Genomic DNA, 21,999 nt, shown 5'->3' on the forward strand with positions numbered 1-21,999 from the left:
TCTGCTTAAAATAATACTACACAAACAGCTGTTGTCATGTTTTAATTGAACATAAGATGGAAATATTCACGGTGCAGGGTGGCAAAAGTATGTGAACCTTTGGACTTAATAACTGGCTGACCCTCCTTTGGCAGCAATAAAACATGACAACAGCTAATGTTTGTGTAGTATTATTTTAAGCAGACTGTGTTTTTCTATTGTTGTGACTTACATGACATTTAGAGTGCATTTTATGGCCAATTCATGCAAAACTCCACGTAATCCCAAAGGGTTCACATACTTTTTCTTGCAACTGTAGGCTATAACTGAATCTTTGGGGTTTTTTTCTTCCATCAAAATCATTTTAAATCTTCTGCTAATAATGCTGCATTTTATAATTCCTGAAACTTTTGGATACCAAAATTTTCATTCAAACAAGTTAATAAGTTCTGGTTTTCACTGACCATGTTTTGGCTCACTTTGTGGTGGCATCTATCCAAACTGACTTCATTATTTGATGGCCCTGATTATCATACAAATAATTAGTACTTTGGGAAGGAAATAGTTCTATGTACTTGTAAACATCCTTGCTTGAAGCCATATTTTTCCTATCCTGTTAAATCTCTTTTGAATCTTTTTTAGTATTACCCAGTTACAGATTTTGATTTTTTCCCTATGAACCAGGGCAATTAGGATTGCTTATTAAACTTCAATATATTCAAACAAAAATGTATTTCCTAGGAAATATACTAAGAAAATATGATTGAAATAATGTATGCTGTTAACCTCCTTTGCAACTATTTGGAATTCTGAAAGTTTAAAAATATAAAATATGTCAAAATAGGTATACAAATTGTGATAATTCTGTGTGAGAGAGAGACTTAAATTTTGCCATGTTTAGATGCATTTTGCTTTCTTTACCTCAGTATGCATTAGCTTTATCATACTTTCCATTAATAAATTGAATTACACTGCTTTACGAAATTTACTTTTATATTCCTTTGTACTGCAGCCCATTATAACTACTCTTGTCACTAGTAAACTATGAGAAAATTGGTTTATAAGAAGTTTTAATGTCTTAAAAATATTCTCCATATTCTGTGTTTTGGCTTCATTTTCAGGAAGTCATGTTTGCTTCTCTGGATGATCTGAGAGTTTTCTATGTCAGATACATACCAATATCTCTCAGATTTCTACATTTGATTATCTGGATCGACAGGCTTTCTGAAACCTTGCTTATGATGCTGTTTTGTTGCTCAATAAAAATAGCAGAAAATTGAAGAAAGGCATGGAGAACGTCTCCTAACCTTTCAAGCAGATATGTTTAATGAGTAATGGAGTTTGCATAAAAGAAGCATGTTTATAATTAGAATACGGCACTGATTCATTGTGAATTTCTGTCTTCCATTGATTAAAAGGGGAAAAGGCGTTTGTAGCCATTAAAATGGCATATTTTATTCCTAACTTGTTTCAAGTTTCAAACGCTCAATTTAGATAGATGGTTGGAACATTTTGCATGGCCTACTTACAAGTTTAGGAGAATGAATAAAACACATTTATCCAAAACATTGCCACTAGCATTTTTAGGAGCACTCTGCCTTGTTCTTTTAAATTATTCCCCGGAAGATTGCAAAATAATGTTCTTTATACATAAATACTGTCTCAAAGAAATTTAACAAAATGTGAATGAATGTTTGTTCTCTGAGCTTATGGGTTGGTTTCCGAACGCTTTGTTACCAGGCTTGGTAACATCTTCAACGGAGTTTAGCGGACAAATACATTAACAAAATATATTTTGTTTTATGTATATATACAGGTATTTGAAGAAGAATCTTTGGGGAATTACAAGTTGTGTATCCTTTATTGTAGTTTTTAAGCCTTACTGTGGAATATTATTTGTGCAATTTTCTCTGATTCTAAAAAAAGAGTGTTTTTTTGTTTCATTGCAGGTATGGGATGGCACAAAATGCCCTTTCCCATCTTGGAATGTGCTTGTTAAAGAAGAAGACCTAGAGGGAGATGAATATTTCCTCCGTAGATTAAAATACCTAACAGTGGATGTTGTAGCTTATGATAATCATGTGCATGTGGCAAAACTATTAAAGGTAAAGAAACTTCTTGGCAATTACAGCTTTTTTTTTTGCTAGTTCTGTTTTAACTCTCCATTTTTTACTAAAAGTGAATCTGTGTGTACATTTATTTAAATTAAATTAATTGAATTTATATAAATTGTGTAAGTGCCATGATTAGTCCCAACAAACCAAATCTCTGGGGGGGGGGAGGGAGAACGAGTAAAGAAAATTCAATTAACTTATTATGAAAAAGAGTATTTAAGAGTTATACTACATCTTTTTGAATACCACTATGAACATTTGGAAAAAAAAGATGAAGTCTTCAGTTTTTTTCCTATTACTCAGATAAACTTTTTTTTAAAAAAATGTAGCCTTGTAAATTATACTGTTTTATTTGTTATTAATTTTTTTGCTTTAAAAATAGTATTTTTAAAAAAATGAACATAGTCTTCTATGAATTTGTGATTTGTTCATAAATATTTTCTAAATGTTTCATTTTGAGATTCATACATTATTTTGGGACTTCTGCAATGTAGAAAGAAAACGTTTTAATTTTTATTCCTTATTGAAGAGTGCCATCTTGCTAAGAGGGTTATTTGTAACATAGGAATTATTACTGCAAGTCTTAAATAATTGTATTTCTAATGATATTACATTTTCAAGATTGCAATATAATTGCATTCTACTGCTAAAGCTGAGGGTGGTACAGGTAATCATCCACTTACCACCTATTGTTTAGCAACCAATCAGTTACGATGAACCTTTCTTGAGGCTACTTGCAATTCTGATTCAAACTTGCAACAGTGTCCCTCCCCTTTCAGTCACTTGACCAAACTTTAGACACTTAGCAGCACGGCTGCATTTACAGACGTTTGCAGTACCCTAGGGTCATGTGACTCTGTTTTACAACGGGTTTGCCAAAAACCAATACTTAACCCACATAGTTAAAAAGCTTTACCAACTTACCAACTTACCATGGTATGTCTCTAATGTAGCTGGAGAAAGTTGCATTTTCATTTTAGCCATTCACATTCTCACTTGCATTGTTGAACAAGAATCGCACTGCAATGCAGTCATGTACCAATTAATGCCAACCATACCTCCAATTCCAACCTGCCATATGGAAAACGAGCTCCAGTTGTTTGGGAATTTACATTTGTAGATTTGCTGCTTTGTTTTAAGCCATTTTCACTAAACCCTTAAGTTAAATTGGGATTTGTTTTCTTCAAGGCCACTTTTTAAGAAAAGAGATAATTGTCTAGTCCAGGGGTGTCAAACTCAATTTCATTGAGGGCCGCATCAGCATTGCAGTTGCCCTTGGCGGGCCGGGTGGGCGTGGCCAGGGTGGGTGTGGCCTACTGGGTAGGCGTGGCCAGCTCTACATCATTCGCATCAAAGGTGCCAATGGGGGCCTGGGCAGGAGTGGGACAGATCTGAGGGTCTCTGGCAGAAGGAGATGGGACCGGGGCAAGTGCCAAGGCATGGTCCACTGGAGGAGCCTCACTGTTCCTCTCAGGCCTCGGGGGAGGGTTGGACGGTGGCATGGAGGTCAAATGCCCAGCCCAGCCGTCAAGCACCCATGGCACTAAGCCCAGCTCCACTTCCCCAAGGTGGCGGCCAGCTGCACCTACCTCCTCCTCAAGGCTGCTGCTGCTGTGCTTGCTCTCCTTAGCCAGGTTGCTCATGATGGGTATGAGGGCAAAGTTAAAAGGGAGGCCCACTCCCTCTCCATGTGAGGAGACCTGGCTTTGTATCCAAACCTTTCTTAGCAATAGGATTGGAGACCCCCCCAGGATAGGCCAGGAGGAGGGGGCAAGGGGATGGTGAAAGGGCAGCAGGGAAGGACTAAGGCAGGACTTCCCTCAGACCCTCCCTCACCTTCCTTCCTTCCTTCCTTCGAGTGGTGGGAAAATATTTGAGATGAGGCAGGGAGAAAAACAGGCAAGAAACGCAGCTGGGGAAGTGTCATCCTTCATGAGGAATGAAGAAATGCACCACTGCCTGGAAGTGGCCAGCACATGGCCCTCACCTACTTCACATATCCATCTTGGTGGGCTCTGGGGGAGGGGATGCCATGAGCAGCATGAGAGTCGATGTTACCTGCACAGTGCTGCCCAGCCCCCAGCCTGCCCGGTTTTGGCAGGCAGTGGGGCACTTTCCTGACAGTGCCGAGAGGCTGAGCCGGATGGCACGAATCTGAAGAGAAGCACAACGCTGCCCAGGCCCTAGCCTGGCCAAAGTAGGCAGGGTCACATGTTGGCCACTTCCAGGCGATGGTGCATTTCTTCATTCCTCACAAAGGGTGATACCTCCCCAGCTTGCGCCCAGGGGGCAGTGCCGATGCGGCATGGGCAGGTCCCTCACTGTTTCCAGACGGCCTTGTGAAGCTAAGACTGAATGTATTTCAGCATAGATGACCACCACGAAATTGTACATTGGCTCCCAGCTGGCCTGGGCCAGGGCCAAGGCAGCAGGGGCTGTTCCCTCATTGTTTCCAGAATGGCTTCGCGGGCCACATGAAACCACTTTGCGGGCCGGATCCGGCCCCCGGGCCTTGTGTTTGACATGTCTGGTCTAGTCCTTGTTCACTGGAGATAAATCAAAGTTAGGGTTCCTTATTTTCCATTCTGCCTCAGTTTGCTTTGGATTTTTACTAATTAAAATGCAGCAAAACAGCTTCTATTACATATGAGAGGTAGAGTTCATCTTTTTGCTGGTACATTTTGTGACAAAATAAAAACTTAATCCTAATACATTGATCCAGTTGTGCAAATGTATGGAAACTGATTGTGTGTTCACTCTGTCAAATTCTGTTGTTCAGGAGTGAGCATTGTGAAATAAATGCCAAGCAGAGATAGGTGTAGGTGGCTCCTGACTTATGACCACAGTTGGGACCAGCATTACCACTGCTAACCAGGTTGATTGTTAAGTGAGTCACACACAGTTTTACACAATCTTTTTTGTCATGTTTGTTAAGTGAATCATGTCATCGTTAAGTAAATCCGGCTTCCTTCATTGACTTTTCTTATTGGAAGCTGGCCGGAAAATTCATAAATGGTATCCCGTGATATCAGGACTCTGCAGCTGCCACAATTACATGCTATTTGCCAGTGTGCCCCAATTTTGATCATGACTGTGCTGCAACAGATATAAGTTGGAGGGTCACTATTTTCAGTGCTGTTGTAACTTTGAGCTATCACTAAACGAATGGTTGAAAGTCGAGAACTGTAATAGGACTGCTTTACTGAAAAGACAGGAGACTCTAACAAATGGAAGAAGCAGGTGAGGACTGATTAAGGATACTGACTATGGAGGGGAAATGATTGAAAAAGCAGCTGAGCAAGGGCATTGATGCTAAAAAAAATGCATGGGCCCTATATTTTGTTCAAAGAACATTATGAGCGCGTTCATCTTCTTACAAGGATTTACAATGCAGGAGTTGGATTTTGGCTGCAGTTAAGTGGTTATGAATTTTTAAACATGGAAGTATTTCAATAACTAGTTTGTGCAGACTTTTGTTTAGAATTTCCTGTTCGCAAGCTGGAAAGGTAAAAGTATGCAATCCTGCCACTCACTGGAAATTACTGGTAGTGCACTAGAACTTTTTTTTTCCAGTAAGTGAGCTTAAAGTGCATTAGTTTTGTATGATCTCACTGTTGAGAGGCATTGCTGATTTCTTAAACAACACTTCTGTGCAAAAATTCAGTCATAGTTCATGCTCCATAAGTACACAACACCTGACACACCTCTGTATGGTATAAAGTTAAATACTTTTCTGAAAACTGCAATCCGTATTTACTGCTTATGTTGACTTGCTTATAAATTTAACAAAAAGCATAAATATGGCCTTTGCAAAAGTTTAGATACCCTTTTAGTCAATACCTTAAAACATTTTTGGCAGAAACAATAGTTTCCAGCCATTTCTTATAGCTAGTGAACAGTTTGTTTGTTTTTTGAATTTTTTAAAAAAAACTTTTCATGACAGAATTCTTTTAGCTCAGAAATATTCTTAGGTTTCTTTACATGCACGGTGCATCTGAGATCTTCCCAATATTCAAGTTGGGGGGACCGCAAAAGCTATTCAAAAAACATTTTCTTTCTTTCCTATAATTCTTTCAGGGTTGATTTGAAGGTACAGTATGTTTTGGATTGTTACCTTGCTGAAATATCCAATCTTCTTTCACCTTCAGATTTTTCATTGACAGAGACATTCCTGATATCCATCCATCAATTTACACCATTTTATGTAAAAAGAAATCCACTTAGAACTGAAGAATTCTGAAGCTAAGATTTGCTTTATATTCAGAATTGCATCAGACTCCACTATTCTACGTGCCTAATAACTCACTATGTGTTTAATTTTCTAGTGTAATTTTAGGCAGCTAGAAAGGCTTACCATTATATCGATTATATCTTCCTTAACAGTAACTATTATTTTATCATCCAGGGTTAAGTTAAAAAATACTATTAAATTATAAGAAAGTATACATTGTCATAATTAGATGTTTTGTAGATAACAATAATCCAATTCTTTTTTCTGTGTATTTTAAGATTGGACAGTTCATTTCAATGTACAACGTGCACATCAAAACCCAAACTTCTGAAAACGGGCTTGATGTTATACAGTTTCTTCTTCATGGAGGCACAGGGTATGGTCGTGGGATTGCTGTCCTGCCTGAAAACCACCCAGATATCATAGAACTAAAGTCGTGAGTAAATAACATTTAAGATTTGGAGAGAAAACATGCTAATTTGTTCATAAATGGAGCAGCCTTGATTAATTCCATTCCCAAAGTTTTAAAATTCTCAAATTAACATCCCACAATTCTTTGACCAGAGATTCTTTGCTATTTATGAACTGTGATGTGCATCTTCTGTGCCTGGGAATGTCTGTATTCCCAGGAGGGAGGGAGCACATTCCAAAGGACAAGAGACAACATAGTTAGATAGTTTGTGTGAGAGAAGGAAGGTGAAGATGGTTCCTCCCTAATAGTTCCCAAAATATATATTTTATGGTGCAAGTAGTCTCTCTTAGCTTGGCAAGATTTCTGTCTATAGGTAAGGAACAATAAAGAAATCTGCTTTGAAAAATCTCAGCATGTCTTTCTTGGTTTTTGGAGCTTGACAATAGTATTCCATACTGTAAGCAAATCTCTGTATCATGAATTGTTCAGGATAATTTCCATAGAGCAGAAGAAAACTATTCAGACACCCCTTTGAAGATAAAGCTATTATTTCAGATTTGTATGATTGTACAAAATGTAAACTATGAGCAGGCCTGAATGCAAGTTATTGTATTGGCTTCTGTTCAGCATGGGGCTCTGCTCTCCTAATTCATCTTCTTGTGATATAACCTGCGATAGCCTTTTCCACTCTGGATGCTCTTGAATGAATTTCTTGTCCCAGAATTGTCAGTGATAAATACACTGTGGGACTCTGAGACATAAGTTTTGGGAGGTAGACAAGTAGGATAAGATTAGTTACCACACTCTGCTTTCTGGGCTTCTGATTAGCACAGTAGTGGCAGAGGACAAAAGAGAAAGGTGAGTTCAGAGCTGCTTTCTGCTTTTGCTATTGTTGAATATAGCTATGGCATAAATACTTTTTTGTAAATTCTGGTGTACATTACTTTTAAGTGAGTATCTCTCCCTATCTAGTTCCCTTACCTTATTTGTTTGTGTGTGTGTGTGTGTGTGTGTATGTATGTGTGTGTATATGAATACGTACATAGTATACATAGTATATACACACACTTGCATAATTTGTTGATCTAGAATAAAAGAACATCTTATCCACAGTTATATACAAGCACCTTGCTTGTTAATAGTAGTACAGTAGAGTATATATCAACATTTAGTTAGTAGGGAATGCATCTGAATGGGTCATTTGTCAGATGCACATTACGACAATACTGGTTTTCATACACCATCACACTTCCAAAAGACCTTGTAATTTAACATTTTAGATCTGAGCATAACATTCTGGAAATAATGGCATGGAAATTTAGAGATGTGAAAAATATGGCACAATCAATATCTGCTAATATTAAAGTGTTGTTATACTTATGAAGCAGTAGAATTAACTGAAATCTAATTTCCTGTTTTTAATAGTCTGCTAAACTTTATTCACTTTTAGTATATTTATATATATTCATTATTAGATTTCTGGACACTGTAGACTTGGCATTAAGCGAGACTTCAGAAAGAGATTCTCCGGAGCCTGAAATTTCTTGTAATTTATGTAAGTTTTTTTAAAATATCTTTTTTTTGTATATTCATAGAACAGGATTGAGAAACCTGTCTCAAAGTTTTTCTGAGCAACAGTCTCTAGGAGCCCTAGCCAGCAAGTTCAGCAGTGAAAAGATACTGAAAAATATAATTCAACATTCGGAAGAGCACAGATCCTATTTTTATAACGTGGTTAAGTCCACTGCTGTTTCTTTTCTTGATGCAAAACAAGATACTAAGAAAAGCTAGAACATTTTAGTAAACAACTGTGCTGTAGATGTATTCACAGCAGAATAATATTTCTTTTTGTAATAGTATGAAATAATAAATTCTGAATTTATATGTAGTACTGCTGTCTTGAAAATGAAATAAAATTCCAACAATGTATGGAAAAATCTACATTGGTAGAATTTTAAATTTAAAATGCTTATTTCGCTGCGTTGTTCTCCGAAAATTTAAATAGGTAATCCGCTTATACAATATGGCTAATCAAATCTGAAAAGAAACCCACCGTATCTGTAATTATTTGCATGTTATTAATTAGAATTGAACTCTATTATCTTACATTTCCATCTCTATATGCTATACTTCTTTCTTTTGTGTTGCTTATGTAAAACAGTGCTAGGAAAAAAAGAAAATGAATTTCCCCTTTCCTTTTTTTCAAAGTAGGATCCTGTGTAGAAAGATGTCAGCAGTTGTCTGTTACAGGTAAGAATTTCACGTTAGGTATTCTGTGTATTTTAGAATGGGAAGAGAACTTCTTTTATAATAGGACTTCCTGCCTATTCTTTCCTGTGGCTCTGAGATATTTTAGAATAGCACTGTTGGTGAATTTAATAAATAATAAAATAATTATAAATTTATCAATTAAAAATAATTTGATTAAAGTAATTGATTTAATAAACAAACTGTAATAGAGCAGGAAATGGTGGGGAGGGCCTTAGAGAAGCAGAAGTTTGTTTTGTTTGTTTCTTTGGCTCGGCTAGGAAAGCATTTTGTCCCAGGCTATAATATTTGAATTGATGTGTTATGTATTTATAAACTTGATTTAATCCATCAACAATATTGTGAAACAAAACCTAGTTATACACCAGTTTTTAAAATTCTTGGATGCACTGGCATTCTGCTAATATAAAAAACACATACATTATATATATATATATATATATATATATATATATATATATATATATATATATATATATATATATATATATATATATATATATATATATACACACACACACAACATATATATATATATATATATATATATATATATATATATATATATATATATATATATATATATATATATATATATATATATATATATATATATATATATGTATTTATAAACTTGATTTAATCCATCAACAATATTGTGAAACAAAACCTAGTTATACACCAGTTTTTAAAATTCTTGGATGCACTGGCATTCTGCTAATATAAAAAAACACATACATTATATATATATATATATATATATATATATATATATATATATATACACACACACACAAAAACACACACATATATATATATATATATATATATATATATATATATATATATATATATATATATATATATATATATATATATATATATATATATATATATATATATATATATATATATATATATATATATATGAAGGATATGTCTATATATTAAAAGAACAGTACAGAAATTAAATAGGAGAATTTATGAATGCATACAAATGTGTAATCAACTGCAAATAAGTTTGTCCACCCTTAGTCCAAGATGTTGTTGCTGTTGTTGCACATGAGTGTTGATGAGGGCATATGTTTTTAAGTGCTCTATATAGTTTAAACTTAAACATTTGAAATGCCAATTAATATAAATAAATGAGAATTTCAGCAAAGTAGCTTAATGGATGACTGATGGTGTTCCTGAATATATATTTGTTCATGTTTATCCAAATGCTTTTTATGTTTTCATTGTTTTATAGTATTAACAGATCACCAGCATTTTGATGCAACTACACTGAATACCATCAGAATGAGCCAGATTCCTCAGAACTACCGCATCAGAGCTAGGTTGCTTAAATTCGAGCCTGAAAAACTCCACCAGTCTGTAAAACTTCATTGCCCTCAGTGCAATTCATTGTAAGTGTCCAAGTGATACAGATACTTGTATCTGTTGCTGGAGCCATTGCTTACAGGATAGAATAGCATTATATATTTAATCCCCTGCAATTTAAAATCTACAATAAATACATCATTTATTTTTATATTCTATAATTAATTAATATTGTTATTTTATCTATTAAAAATTCTAAATTGCTACAATCAAAGCTTTATAGTAAAGAAACCAGACACTAAAAGCTACATATCCAGTAAGGTCAAATAAAGTGCAAAATGTAAAAACCCAAACAAGCTAGGCAGTAACGAAGGGGAATATTATATGAATGTTTGCAACTAAGTATTCTGTACCCTCCAATCAAACTCAACATGCAGTTTTCTTGGTGGTGTTAGAAAAGATATTTGCCGTTACCTTTTCACTAAATGTTTTTTTCACTTTCTGATCTACCTTATAATCTTGAAATGTCTAGTTTCCCTTCCAGGCAATAATTAGGCCATTTTCATCACAATTTTTTTTTTGAGATAAGCTGGACATTGCCAACTTCTAGTTGTATTTGGCTGATCTAGTCTAGCCTCAAGAGCTGAGAAGATTAGATCTAGTTAATACCTGAATTTGATAATACCTAAGAACACCAAGATTGTAGGCTGGATTGGGAAATAAGAAAAATAATCCAGGTTTTTATTTTTTTTTTGCAAACAAACAAACAAAAAATCTCTAAACACTACCCAAACAAAAAAAAAAGAAACTTCTATCCAAGAAAACTCTATGAATGTAATCATGGAAGTCATGAAGAGTTGAATTCCACTTGAAGGAGATGATACCTTTAAATATGTGCCAATATACCTTTAAAATTGTTTTGTTTAAAAATGTATATCTACGTACATTTGTGGAAATTATTATGAGCCAAGGTGTAATATTTAAAAATTCAGCAATCTTACAGGTGAAGTTTGTAAATATTTTATTTTTATTTTTTTCATTTTCATTTGGGGGCATATGAAATAGCAATACCTGGAATGGAAGCAGCTGCACAGCTCCCTATTCAAAATATCCACCAGATAAAGGGAGTGTTTTTGGAAGTTGTACAAGGCAGCAAAGTGGCCAGGCAGGGACCCAGCTGTGCAATGGGGCTGTCAGATATCAGGACATGTCTTAAAGGTAGAAATAGTGTAAAGTTATATTTTGTCCAGTGTGAAGTTATCTATATGTATTAATATAAATGTTATGTGATTCTGAATTTTTTAATCTTTAATCTTTCAATCAAGCTTGCGTGTTTTATGGAAATTTAGTTCTCCTAATCTTTTTTATATTTATTATTATTTATAAAATTTGCTTGCCACCCATCATGCTGTGAGGTGACACACTACAATCAAGGCCTTAAAATACTGCAGCCTATCTAACATACAAGTGGAAATGTTGAATTATCTGTTACATTTTTATATTGCATTTATTGAAAAGTTACTTTAAGCACTTTTCTGGTGTTCAGTTCAGGCTGTAATTGTTTCAGGCAAGAAATCCCAGATGGGACTGAACTTGATTCAATTTTACGAGAAGTTTCAGCTACGTGTTCAGATTCAATCCTGCAAAGCACCTCGTTCTGCAATTCTGTAATGTGGCAGACTGAAAATCAGGGAGAGCGGCGGGTAGCTGTTCATTTTGTGACACACAAAGAACTATTACAAGACCCAGAGGATACATTAGTTTTCCTGGAAGGTTAGTTAATTAACTGTGTACATTTCTTTACACATTGTAATAATCTCTAATCCTAAAAAAACATTTGCATGTCAGCTTTTACCCTCATATGCTTCTAACAAGCCATTAAAATTTAAGAGAATAATTGTTTTATACATTAGCAGTACATACACACATTTTTAGTTCTTACTACATAAGCACACATCTTTTCCTGTGTTGTTTTGGGGTTATAAACTCATACAGACTTGAAAATACGGAAAATGAATATACCAATTCTATAAGCTTATATGCTTAAGTCTCTGTTGTGTCTTTCTTTCATTTTTAAGAAAATCTCATCTTCAACTTCATCTAGAACTAATGATATATAATTAAACCTTGATATAATGAATTCCTATTTAGCAGATTTCAGATGCAATGGACCACATTCTATGCAGACATACCCTCAAAATAACCAACAAATCCATTGTATTTGATGTGGTGTAGATGAGGCAAATTAATTTTTGTCAATGTTATTACAAGCCATGGTAATGTATATCATTTGCATGAATAATATTTCTTATTCATTTGCATAATGGCATTATGCAGATTATATAAATAGTTGCGATAAATAGTTCCTGTTTAGCAGATTTGGAAATAATAGACAACCCCTTCCTCCCCAATGGTCCATTAAAATTAGAATTCAGCATATTTGAGATATTACCCTAAACAAGTAGTCTTGTTTGGTGACTTGGGACCAGCAACTTGGTTGTTAACTAAAGTGATTACTAAATAAAATTACAACTGTGCTTATGATCTTACTTCAGGTTTCCTTTGCTTTACACACCTGCAAAAGTCATAAATGGAAGAACTTGTCGCAGTTACTTTTTCATCACCATCGTAACTGTGAACAGTTGCTAAATGAAGACTAAAAATAGGATTAAAAATAAAGATAGAAGATATAGAAAAGAAAGAAAACAGGAAAAAAGAGAGAAGTAAAAATATAGTAAAGAAAAAAAAGAAATAGAGAAGTGACTTCCCATTCCTCACAGCAAGTATAAACAATTTTAGTAATTTATCACCCCTTAAAATACAACAAATGATCTCATCTTTCCATATCACATCTGTTATCTATAAAGAAATCCATAAAGCATGGTTATTTCTATCCTGGTGTCAATAAAAGTACAATAAGGCTTAGCAGAGATGAAAGCATATCTCTTTTATTCTTGATGAAATAATTAAAAATAAATACATTTTAAAAATTGTAAATTGAGTACAACTGTTCTTTAAATCTTCTGTTCCTTCTAGTTCCCTCTAGCATCTAATTTTGAAAATCTTATCTTACTATTTTTTCAGTTGTAGTTCTTGTTGACATGAATCTTTGGGTAGAAAAATTATTCATAAGAAGAATTGGAAGAAGGAAAATAAGGATAAGAATTTGCCATAATAACAAAAAGAATCACAAATTTTAAAAATCTTTTTAGTTTTTATATGTGTGTTTGTGTGTGTATGTATGTATATATGTGTATGTGTGTGTGTGTGTATACACACATACATAATTAGAAACTATGCTTTGTCCTTTTTTAAAAAAGTGTTCTGGCTGATTAAAATGTGAGATGTAATCCCTTTCTTACTATAAGCATACTTTTAACTTAAACCATCCTCTGGATGTCAGTATTCTCACAAAGATAAAACTGTATTCATACTTAAAAGCAAAGATCTTGCAATATATTTCTTCTTTATAGAATCATATAAATCTGACAGTTCTGGAGGCATTTAGGGACAGACTATAAGATCATACACTCTCTGAGGTATAGATATATTGGCTTGGTTTGGCTTTTTATTGTTTTTAATCCTATTTGGCATTGCTTTCTATGCAATATGCTCAAGAGTCTCCAGCATATAAACTGGAGAAAATAAACAAATACAAATAATGATCATTAAAAGGAATGGCAACTATCCAAGTAGATTGGTTGTGCAGTCATTATGTGACTAACATTTGTGGAAAAATCAAATATGTTGTGATATAAACAGATTTAATAGGGACACATCATTATATATTGGAAGCTAGACAGGAGAATATCCCCATTTGGATACTGCTGAGATTTCTAATGCAGCCATCTCCAGACTGGATACTTTCTAGAAATATTAACTCCCAGAATTCTCAGCAAAAAGGTATAATGTAGCCATTACCAGTCAGTTTCTCACAGTGTTCCATATTTCATAAACCTCTGGGGGCAATCATTTGGAATTTAGGGATTTAAAGTCAATTACATGTAGTTTTTTTTTCCAGCTCAATACAGGTAGTCTTGGGCTTATGATCACAATTGAGCCCAAAATTTCTGTTGCTGAGTGTAATTTGTTAAGTGAATTTTGCCCCATTTTTCTTGCCATAGTTGTAAATTGAATCACTGTAGTTATTAATAACATGGTTGTTAAGTGAATCTGGCTTTCCCATTGACTTGTTTGTAAAAGGGTTGCAATGACCCCAGGACACACAACCATCATAAATATGAGTCTGTGGCCAATTTTGATCACGTGACCATGGGGATGCTGCAGTGGTCATAAGTAGGAAAAATGTTCATAAGTCCCTTTTTTCAGAGCCGTTGTAACTTTGAACAGTCAGTAAATGAAGTAAGTCGAGGACTACCTGTGTATGAAAGTCCGAATTATTCCATAGTGGAGGATAATCGGTGATGGTTGTGGTTAGGAAGATTTTATGTGGTCTGCTGAGATTTTTTTATTTAAAAAATTGAAAGTAACAATCTGAGTTGAGTTCTAAACAGTCAGCCTATATTTTAATATTTGACAATCAATGTAGCTGTCAAGCATCAAAGAAACTTATTCTGTTTCAGCCATTGTTGTTTCTCTGCTTGCCAACAGACTCAGGGGGAAGGGGGCTTGTTTGGAGTGCCCAGCACAGCTGCAATGGTCCAGCCTGGGAATCAAGGTCATCACAGAATGGCTGGGCTGGGAACTAACTGAAGAATTTTCTCATAACAAATGTCTGACACTTAATTGGGGAATGTGACCTGCACAATCAGAGTGGAAGGAAGGTTCTACACTTTTAATTTACTGTTCTGGCCCCATTTTCACCAGAGCTGATTTTCTATTCATCAGTGCCGATATGCTGTACTCAATAAAGTTTTGCATTAGAGAATGGAATGTCTCAGCTGTGCTTACCTTGTTGGGATCATCAGTTGGAATCTTGACAGCTGTGAAATGTTTATGTACCTCATCTTTTCCTAATCATGTGACAACTACATTTGTTTCCACAAACTACAGATGCATTAATGCCCAAAGATTAATGTGGTAGTTCAATGAATATAATACTATTTAAATAATCAAGATTTTCTTTATTTTTTTTATAGGAGGGACTCTGAATGAAATCTTGAGGTTCACTAAAAAATTTAAAGGAATTATACCAGTGACATCCAAAGAAGATTGTCTTGTGCTATTGGATCTTTCAGTTCCATATTTTTGGGAAGGAAACATGCAGTATTATGGGTAAATGCAAACATAAGCATAAAGTAATATATGTATACATGTTCAGCTTTGTTTACTTAATCAAATATTGATGGTTAAACCTCTGATCTGCAAGTATGAAATGTTTGAGAAGCTATATTATGAATAAATTGAGCAAATAATTAACCATAACAAATTGCTTAGGCTACGTAGTTCATTTTAATTTATCCTATAATTGAACAAATTGATCATAGAAAATTATGTGGTCAATAATCGATAGTGACTTGTTGGCACATAATAAAATGAGCAAATTGAAAAAAATATAGCTTAAACTTTATGGATTATGGTGTTTCACCTACTACAGTCTTGCCATCCAATTTATGTTAGCTATAGAAAAGTTTATACCATATAATAATTTAGAAAAGTATATTGTTAAAAATTTTTAAAGACACTAATTTATCCATTGGGGCTGTACTCATTCCAAATGACTTAGTGTGACCTAACATGGCAGTCAACCAATTTTACATTCAGCAGGTTGGTAGATTTTCAAAAAGAATTATTTGTCCCAGTGTCATTCACTGAGTGTACACTAGACAGTATCCCTAACCTAATCCAGTCTTTAGGGATGGATGGATGGACGGACAATTTTGCCCTATGACAATATCATAGATGGTTTTGCTTTGCTAAATCAATATATGTTTATTACAGCACTATAGCAATCTGTTAAGAAAATTATTCCATGAAAACATGAGGTAAGATTAGTCTGAAAGATTTATTCATACTGTTGACTCCTGGCATGTTCCTAAATTAGTCCCTGCAGTTTTCCTGGAAAAGTTTTTTTAGAAATTGTTTGCCATTTCCTCCTTCCCAATTGTCCTGTCCCAGTCACACAAACATACATTCCAAGGGTTTGAAGTCTTTATTGAGGCTTCACCAGCACTGAATAGTACTTCCCAGGACAGGAACCAGAGCAAGACTCAATGAGTCCAATTGCTCAAGTCAAAAAAAAAAAAACAGCAAGTCCAGCAAATACAAGTCCATGGTCCAAAAACATAAATCCCACAAGCCAAAATCCAATTCCAAGGTCCACAAGGCAAAGTCCAGAAACAGAGTCAAGGATGAAATTCCAAGGCAAGGTACGCAGGGACTGAACAAATGCACAATCCAAAATGGTAGAGTTGTTCTCGGTGTCAGTCTGCTCCATGTGCAGGGCTAAATAGTTGCTGGCAACTATTAGGTGCAACTTATTAGGAGAGGAGAGGCTGCCTCCATGCAAGCAGCCTCGCTGACCTCCATTGCATCTCTCTCCTCTCAGTCTTGTGTGCCCTAGGACCCAGCAGAGGAGGCCGTTCCTCTTCAGCCCTGTTCATCAATTGCGGCTGCGTCTTTTGATCCTCTTGGATGGAGCTGTGTTTCTTTCTTCATTTTGTCAGCCAGCCGCTCATCTGGTTGCTCCTCTGATCCTTCTGAAGTTCCTGGTCTCCTTCTTGCCCATCCCTCCTGGTTCAGAATTCCCCCATGTCTTCCTGATGCTCCACTGCCTCCTGCTCCCAAGTTCCTGAAGCAGGAACTTTCTTGTTGTCTGAGCCCGCTAAGGAGATTCTTTAACACTAGGGCTAAATGAGTGGCTGACCCAAAGTCACTGAGCTGGCTTTGGGTCAAAGGCAGGACAAGAACTCACAATCTCCCAGTTTCTAGCCTGGTATCTTAACCACCAAAGTGCAGTATTCCCAGGCAGTTTCCGAAACAAGTACTAATCATTTCTGACCCTGGTTAGCTTCTGAGATCAGATGAGTTTGAGCAATGTCAAAGTAGCATGGCCATAGAGCTATGCAAAGCTTTCACCAAAAATATTCCTAAGTTTTGCAAAGCATATCTTTTAAATGTACACATAAAGGGACCAAGTCTCCCTCTCCCTCCCCCTTTGTGTGTGTGTTTTACTGTTTAAAATTATCTCAGTTGTTTACAATTACGTAAATATTGTAATTACAAGTAATAGGTGTAAACAATAAACTTCATTAACAGCATTCATGAAAATACAATACAAAAATAAAATCAGCAAGACAGATATTAAAGCAATAACAGAAAGTAAAATCAACAATTAAAAAGTTTAAAAAACTGCAGCAGTATTGATACATTGAAGGTCTGGAAGAAAGATTCTTGCTGATTTTATTTTGTAATTTTGTATTGTATTTTTATGAATGCTGTTAATGGTGCCAAAAAGACAATAAGGATGTTGCCCGACTAAACTAAGAGCCAGTTTGTTGTAATGGTTAAGGCATTAGACAAGAAACCAGAATCAGCAAATAGATTTTTAGGAACACCCCATTGTCCAGTTCTCTGCATGTTTCTTTAGGTTGTGTGGTGAAATAATCTATTTTTGTAGGCAATGATTTTTACTTTTACTTACATTACTTTCCAGAGATTTGTTAAAACAAAAACTTGTATTTAAAGTAACAAAAACTTTCCTATCATCAAGCGTGATGTTGAGACCAGCTGAATCTGTATATTTGTGGTGATTTTTAATTGATGTTTTGTTCCAAATGCTAGGTGCAAGCACTGTTCCAAACCTAAGACTATGGAAAGTCTGGGTTGCCTTGCTTCACAGCAAAAACCATATTGGGAATACGCTTCTATAGCACAAGGTTATGTGATATTCTTCTGCTATTCAATAATATTGGATTTTCATTCAGCAGTGTATGTGTAATTTAAAGTAGCCAATTATTTCAGCAGGCAAGGAAATGCCTAAATCTGTCTTGCTTATAATAGATGCCACAAGGTGGTTAAATTGTACAACATATGTAGAACATCCACAGGTGAAAAAAGGGGACAATATATTTAGCTAAATTAAATGATAATTCATATATAAATAAAACACTTGGTGTATAGGAAACAAACACAACATGCAGGATTTTATATTCTTTAGTGTTTATTCTGGTATTATCTAAATAGGGCATATAGACCAAAAGAAGTAGAAAATAGATATAAGAGTTGGTAATTTGCAAATAATTACATCTTTCCATCAAAATCACTGAATAGCTTTGTGAAAGCTTACCAGCTAAATCTTTAGAACACAAAGTCTTTGGCGTTACATTCCAATGAGCAATTACTTGCTAGACTTTAAATATTTATCAACATATGTCACACCTTCTACTCGGTAAAGTTTTTTTATTATTATATAGCTGATGGAAACATTTTAAATCCTCACCTTTCTAGATACCTTAACAAATGTAAGTTTTGACTAACAAAACAACCCATGCCTAATTATGCATTTGCTTTTGTCACTTGCAGGCATTTTGTCCTTCTAAGGAATGTATTACAGATTGCATTTGTTAGCTTTTCTGCTATTCTTTGTAATTTTTGCATAGACAATAAAAATAAAATTAGAAATATAAGCAAAGATGAATAATCTCACTTCCTTAGGCAACATTCATTGTTCATGAACGAGTTTAGATGCAGTTATTTTATTGGATAAGTAATGTCAGAAATCTACTTTTCCATAAATGTAGGGGCTTTTTTTCTTTTCCTTTTTGTTCCTCAATTAACAATTAGACTGCCATAGCTAACTCACAACTGATATGCAACATGGAGCATTCTGTCATTCCACTGCTAATTGCAACAAACTAAAGAAATGTTGGAGTGTGTGTGTGTTTTTTCCAAAAGTAAGGGTAGAAATCAAGGTATTAAGGGCTATGACAATAACTTTGAGGAACAGGAAGAAAAGCCACAATTAAGCCAGTGGTCAGATAAGGAATTTGAAATGTATTTATTTGGTCAGTGACCAGCAACATTAAATAATAAAATGAGCAATAGAAGCCAGGAAATACAATCAGGATCAAGAAAGAGATGTAGGTACAGTTACATATTAGCAATTATAAAACAAATCAACCATGGTATACTCTAAACACCTTATTACAATGCAGGTAATCCCCAAGTTACGAGCGTTCACTTAATGCTCGTTCGAAGTTATACAAAAAGCACCCCCTAGTATTTACAAGGAGGTCCCAAAATTACGAAAGTTGCAGCACCATGGCAGCTCTGCAACATTCACCCTATTCCCCTCCCCACAACTGCTTCTCCCTCCCATCCTGCCACACCGGACTCACCTTGCAAAGATCTGTCTCCTTTCTGCTGCTGTTTCTTTGCCTTTGAGGGAGAGGAGAGTCAATGGAAGCTCCTAGATACCGTAATATCCCACAAGTACAAGCACCCATCCTCTTTTGCATGGTGCCTGAACTCTTGAAAGATCACGGACCCCAGAAACTTTCACTTTTGGAGCAAAAAGTGTTTGCAGTGCCAGTCTCCTTCCCCCCAATTCCTTTCTGCCACTGCTGTAACACTTTTCACCCAGACGGGGATCTTGGGGAGACTGGAATCTCCATCTGTGAGCAAATATGATACTTAAAAACACAGGGATTTGCTGCATTTTTAATCGCCCATTTGCTCACAAACAGAGTTTTAAGTCTCCCCAAGGTCTCTAGATAAAAAATGTTTCAGCGCCTATGGGGTGCTTCAAAACAAAGAGAATCCCTGCGTTTTCAATCACCCCACTTGTTCACAGACAGAGCTTCAAGTGTCCCCAAGGTTTCTGTTCAGATAAAAAAGTGTTTCAGCGCCTATGGGGCAGTTCAAAATGAAGAGAATTTCTGTGTTTGGAAGTGCCCCATAAGCACTGAAACACTTTTTATCCGAATGGAGACCTTGGGGAGACTTGAAGCTCCGTCTGTGAGCAAATGGGGCGCTTGAAAAACAGAGCATTTGCGTCCAGTCTCTGTCAGGTATCTGTCTGGGTAAAAAGTGTTTGAGATCCTATGGGGCGCTTTAAAGCGAAGCAAATGCTTTGTTTCCAAATGCCCCATAGGCGCTCAAACACTTTTTGCCTGGACAGAAACCTTAAGGAGACTGGAAGCTGCTTCTGCCTGCCAATGGGGCGCTTGAGAAATGGAGCATTCCGTCCATTTCTTAATGCCCCATTGGTAGGCAGACGGAGCTTCCAGTCTCTTTAAGGTCACTGACCTGGTGAAAAGTGTTCCAGCGGTGGCGGAAAGGAGTTGCGGGAAGCAGGAGACAGGCACCGCAAACACCGTGAGAGTTCAGGCACCCATTTTCTACAAAAGAGGATGGGTGCATGAATTTGCACAATATTACGGCACTCAGGAGCTTCCATCGACTCTCCTCTCCCTCAAAGGCAGGAACCGCAGCAGAGAGGAGACAGGTCTTTTCAAGGTAAGTGACTCCGGCACGGCAAGAAGGGAGGGGGAAGTATGAGGTATCTTAATGGTTTGGTGAGGCCTTGGGGGCGTTTTCCATTACTAGCCACACCCAAGGGCCTTCCCCACCCTGAGATAGCTCATGTGAACTTAGCAAACTGCGTATTCACTCACCCATTTGATTAGCGAATGTGTGGGCAAAAGTGGAGTGAATCTCGTTCAGTTATGAGATTCACTCCCACGAATTCTCAAGTTACGAATGGAATGGGCAGGCTCCATTACATTCATAACTTGAGGACTATGTGTAGTCCTCAATGCTCAGCCAATCTCAATGTATACATGGTTGTACTTTGACAATAAAGGTTAACAAAAAAATACCTTGTTTATCTAATACTAATAAAACTTAACATAATAAATCTATACATTAGAATATATGTTCTCTAAAATTATTAGAAAACAACTAAGCAAAGTATTGATAAGAATAAGGATCTTTAGTTCTTTAACCAATTTTTCCTTATCATCATTGCAACAGCACAAAATTTTTGCTACTGCACAAGTGGTGGCTGGATTTGAATCCTGAAGAAAATGGTTCACATAAAAATTATCTGATCTCCCTAGAAATTTCTCTAATAGAGGGAGAATGTTCGTTGATCTGATGTTCCCTTAGAACTTGCAGCACAACAAGACATGTGAATATGTCTTCAACTTCCCCATTGCCACATGTACACATTAGCTCAGCTATTGGGTTTTTATCATACCTGCCTTGAAGTAACATTCTAAAAATGCTATTCTACTCTTAAGAAAAGTCAGGTCTTTCAGCCCATTTAATCCAATTTCTGCTGTGGAGAGATATCCTTTTAAGTTCTAGTTGGAACTCCATGTCCCCAGGAAGTGGCTTCTTGCAGCCCTCTGAAAAGATGAGAGACTGAATCACAGCCCCAGCTCTTCAAATGTTTTTTTTTGATATATGAGGCTTAATGTTGATTCACCTGAAAGCGTATTGAGAAGTCCTCTGTAAACAGCAATATATTCGACAGCATTGCTGTAACAGAAATTTCCTTGGAATATATAGTGAGCCTACCCTTTAGACCAGCAGGTTGTGAGAAATATAAACAAATGATAGATATTCCAAAATTAATATAGTAAAACAACTTTCTTAAAAGTAGGCTCCCCATGTGTTGGATTTAAATTTCTACAGTCCTCCAATGGGTTAAAATTCAAATCAAGGTAATAAAAACTGTGCTAAAGAAAGATTTATTTTAAAAATAGCCT

The 21,999-nt window shown here is 35.7% G+C and overlaps 1 protein-coding gene across 1 annotated transcript in view; it reads left to right on the forward strand.

Annotated features, from left to right (window-relative positions):
- The window catches only part of POT1 (protection of telomeres 1), a 53,679-nt gene that overhangs the window by 25,551 nt on the left and 6,129 nt on the right, over positions 1–21,999 (forward strand). Inside the window, exons 9-16 of the mRNA XM_081331548.1 lie at positions 1,929–2,084; positions 6,603–6,760; positions 8,212–8,291; positions 8,945–8,986; positions 10,254–10,410; positions 11,892–12,097; positions 15,424–15,559; positions 18,068–18,162. Coding sequence (XP_081187674.1) covers positions 1,929–2,084; positions 6,603–6,760; positions 8,212–8,291; positions 8,945–8,986; positions 10,254–10,410; positions 11,892–12,097; positions 15,424–15,559; positions 18,068–18,162 — 1,030 coding nt within the window. The remainder of the gene's footprint in view (positions 1–1,928; positions 2,085–6,602; positions 6,761–8,211; positions 8,292–8,944; positions 8,987–10,253; positions 10,411–11,891; positions 12,098–15,423; positions 15,560–18,067; positions 18,163–21,999) is intronic.

The sequence above is a fragment of the Vipera berus genome, assembly GCF_964194415.1.
Source record: "Vipera berus genome assembly, chromosome: 6".
Taxonomy (NCBI): domain Eukaryota; kingdom Metazoa; phylum Chordata; class Lepidosauria; order Squamata; family Viperidae; genus Vipera; species Vipera berus.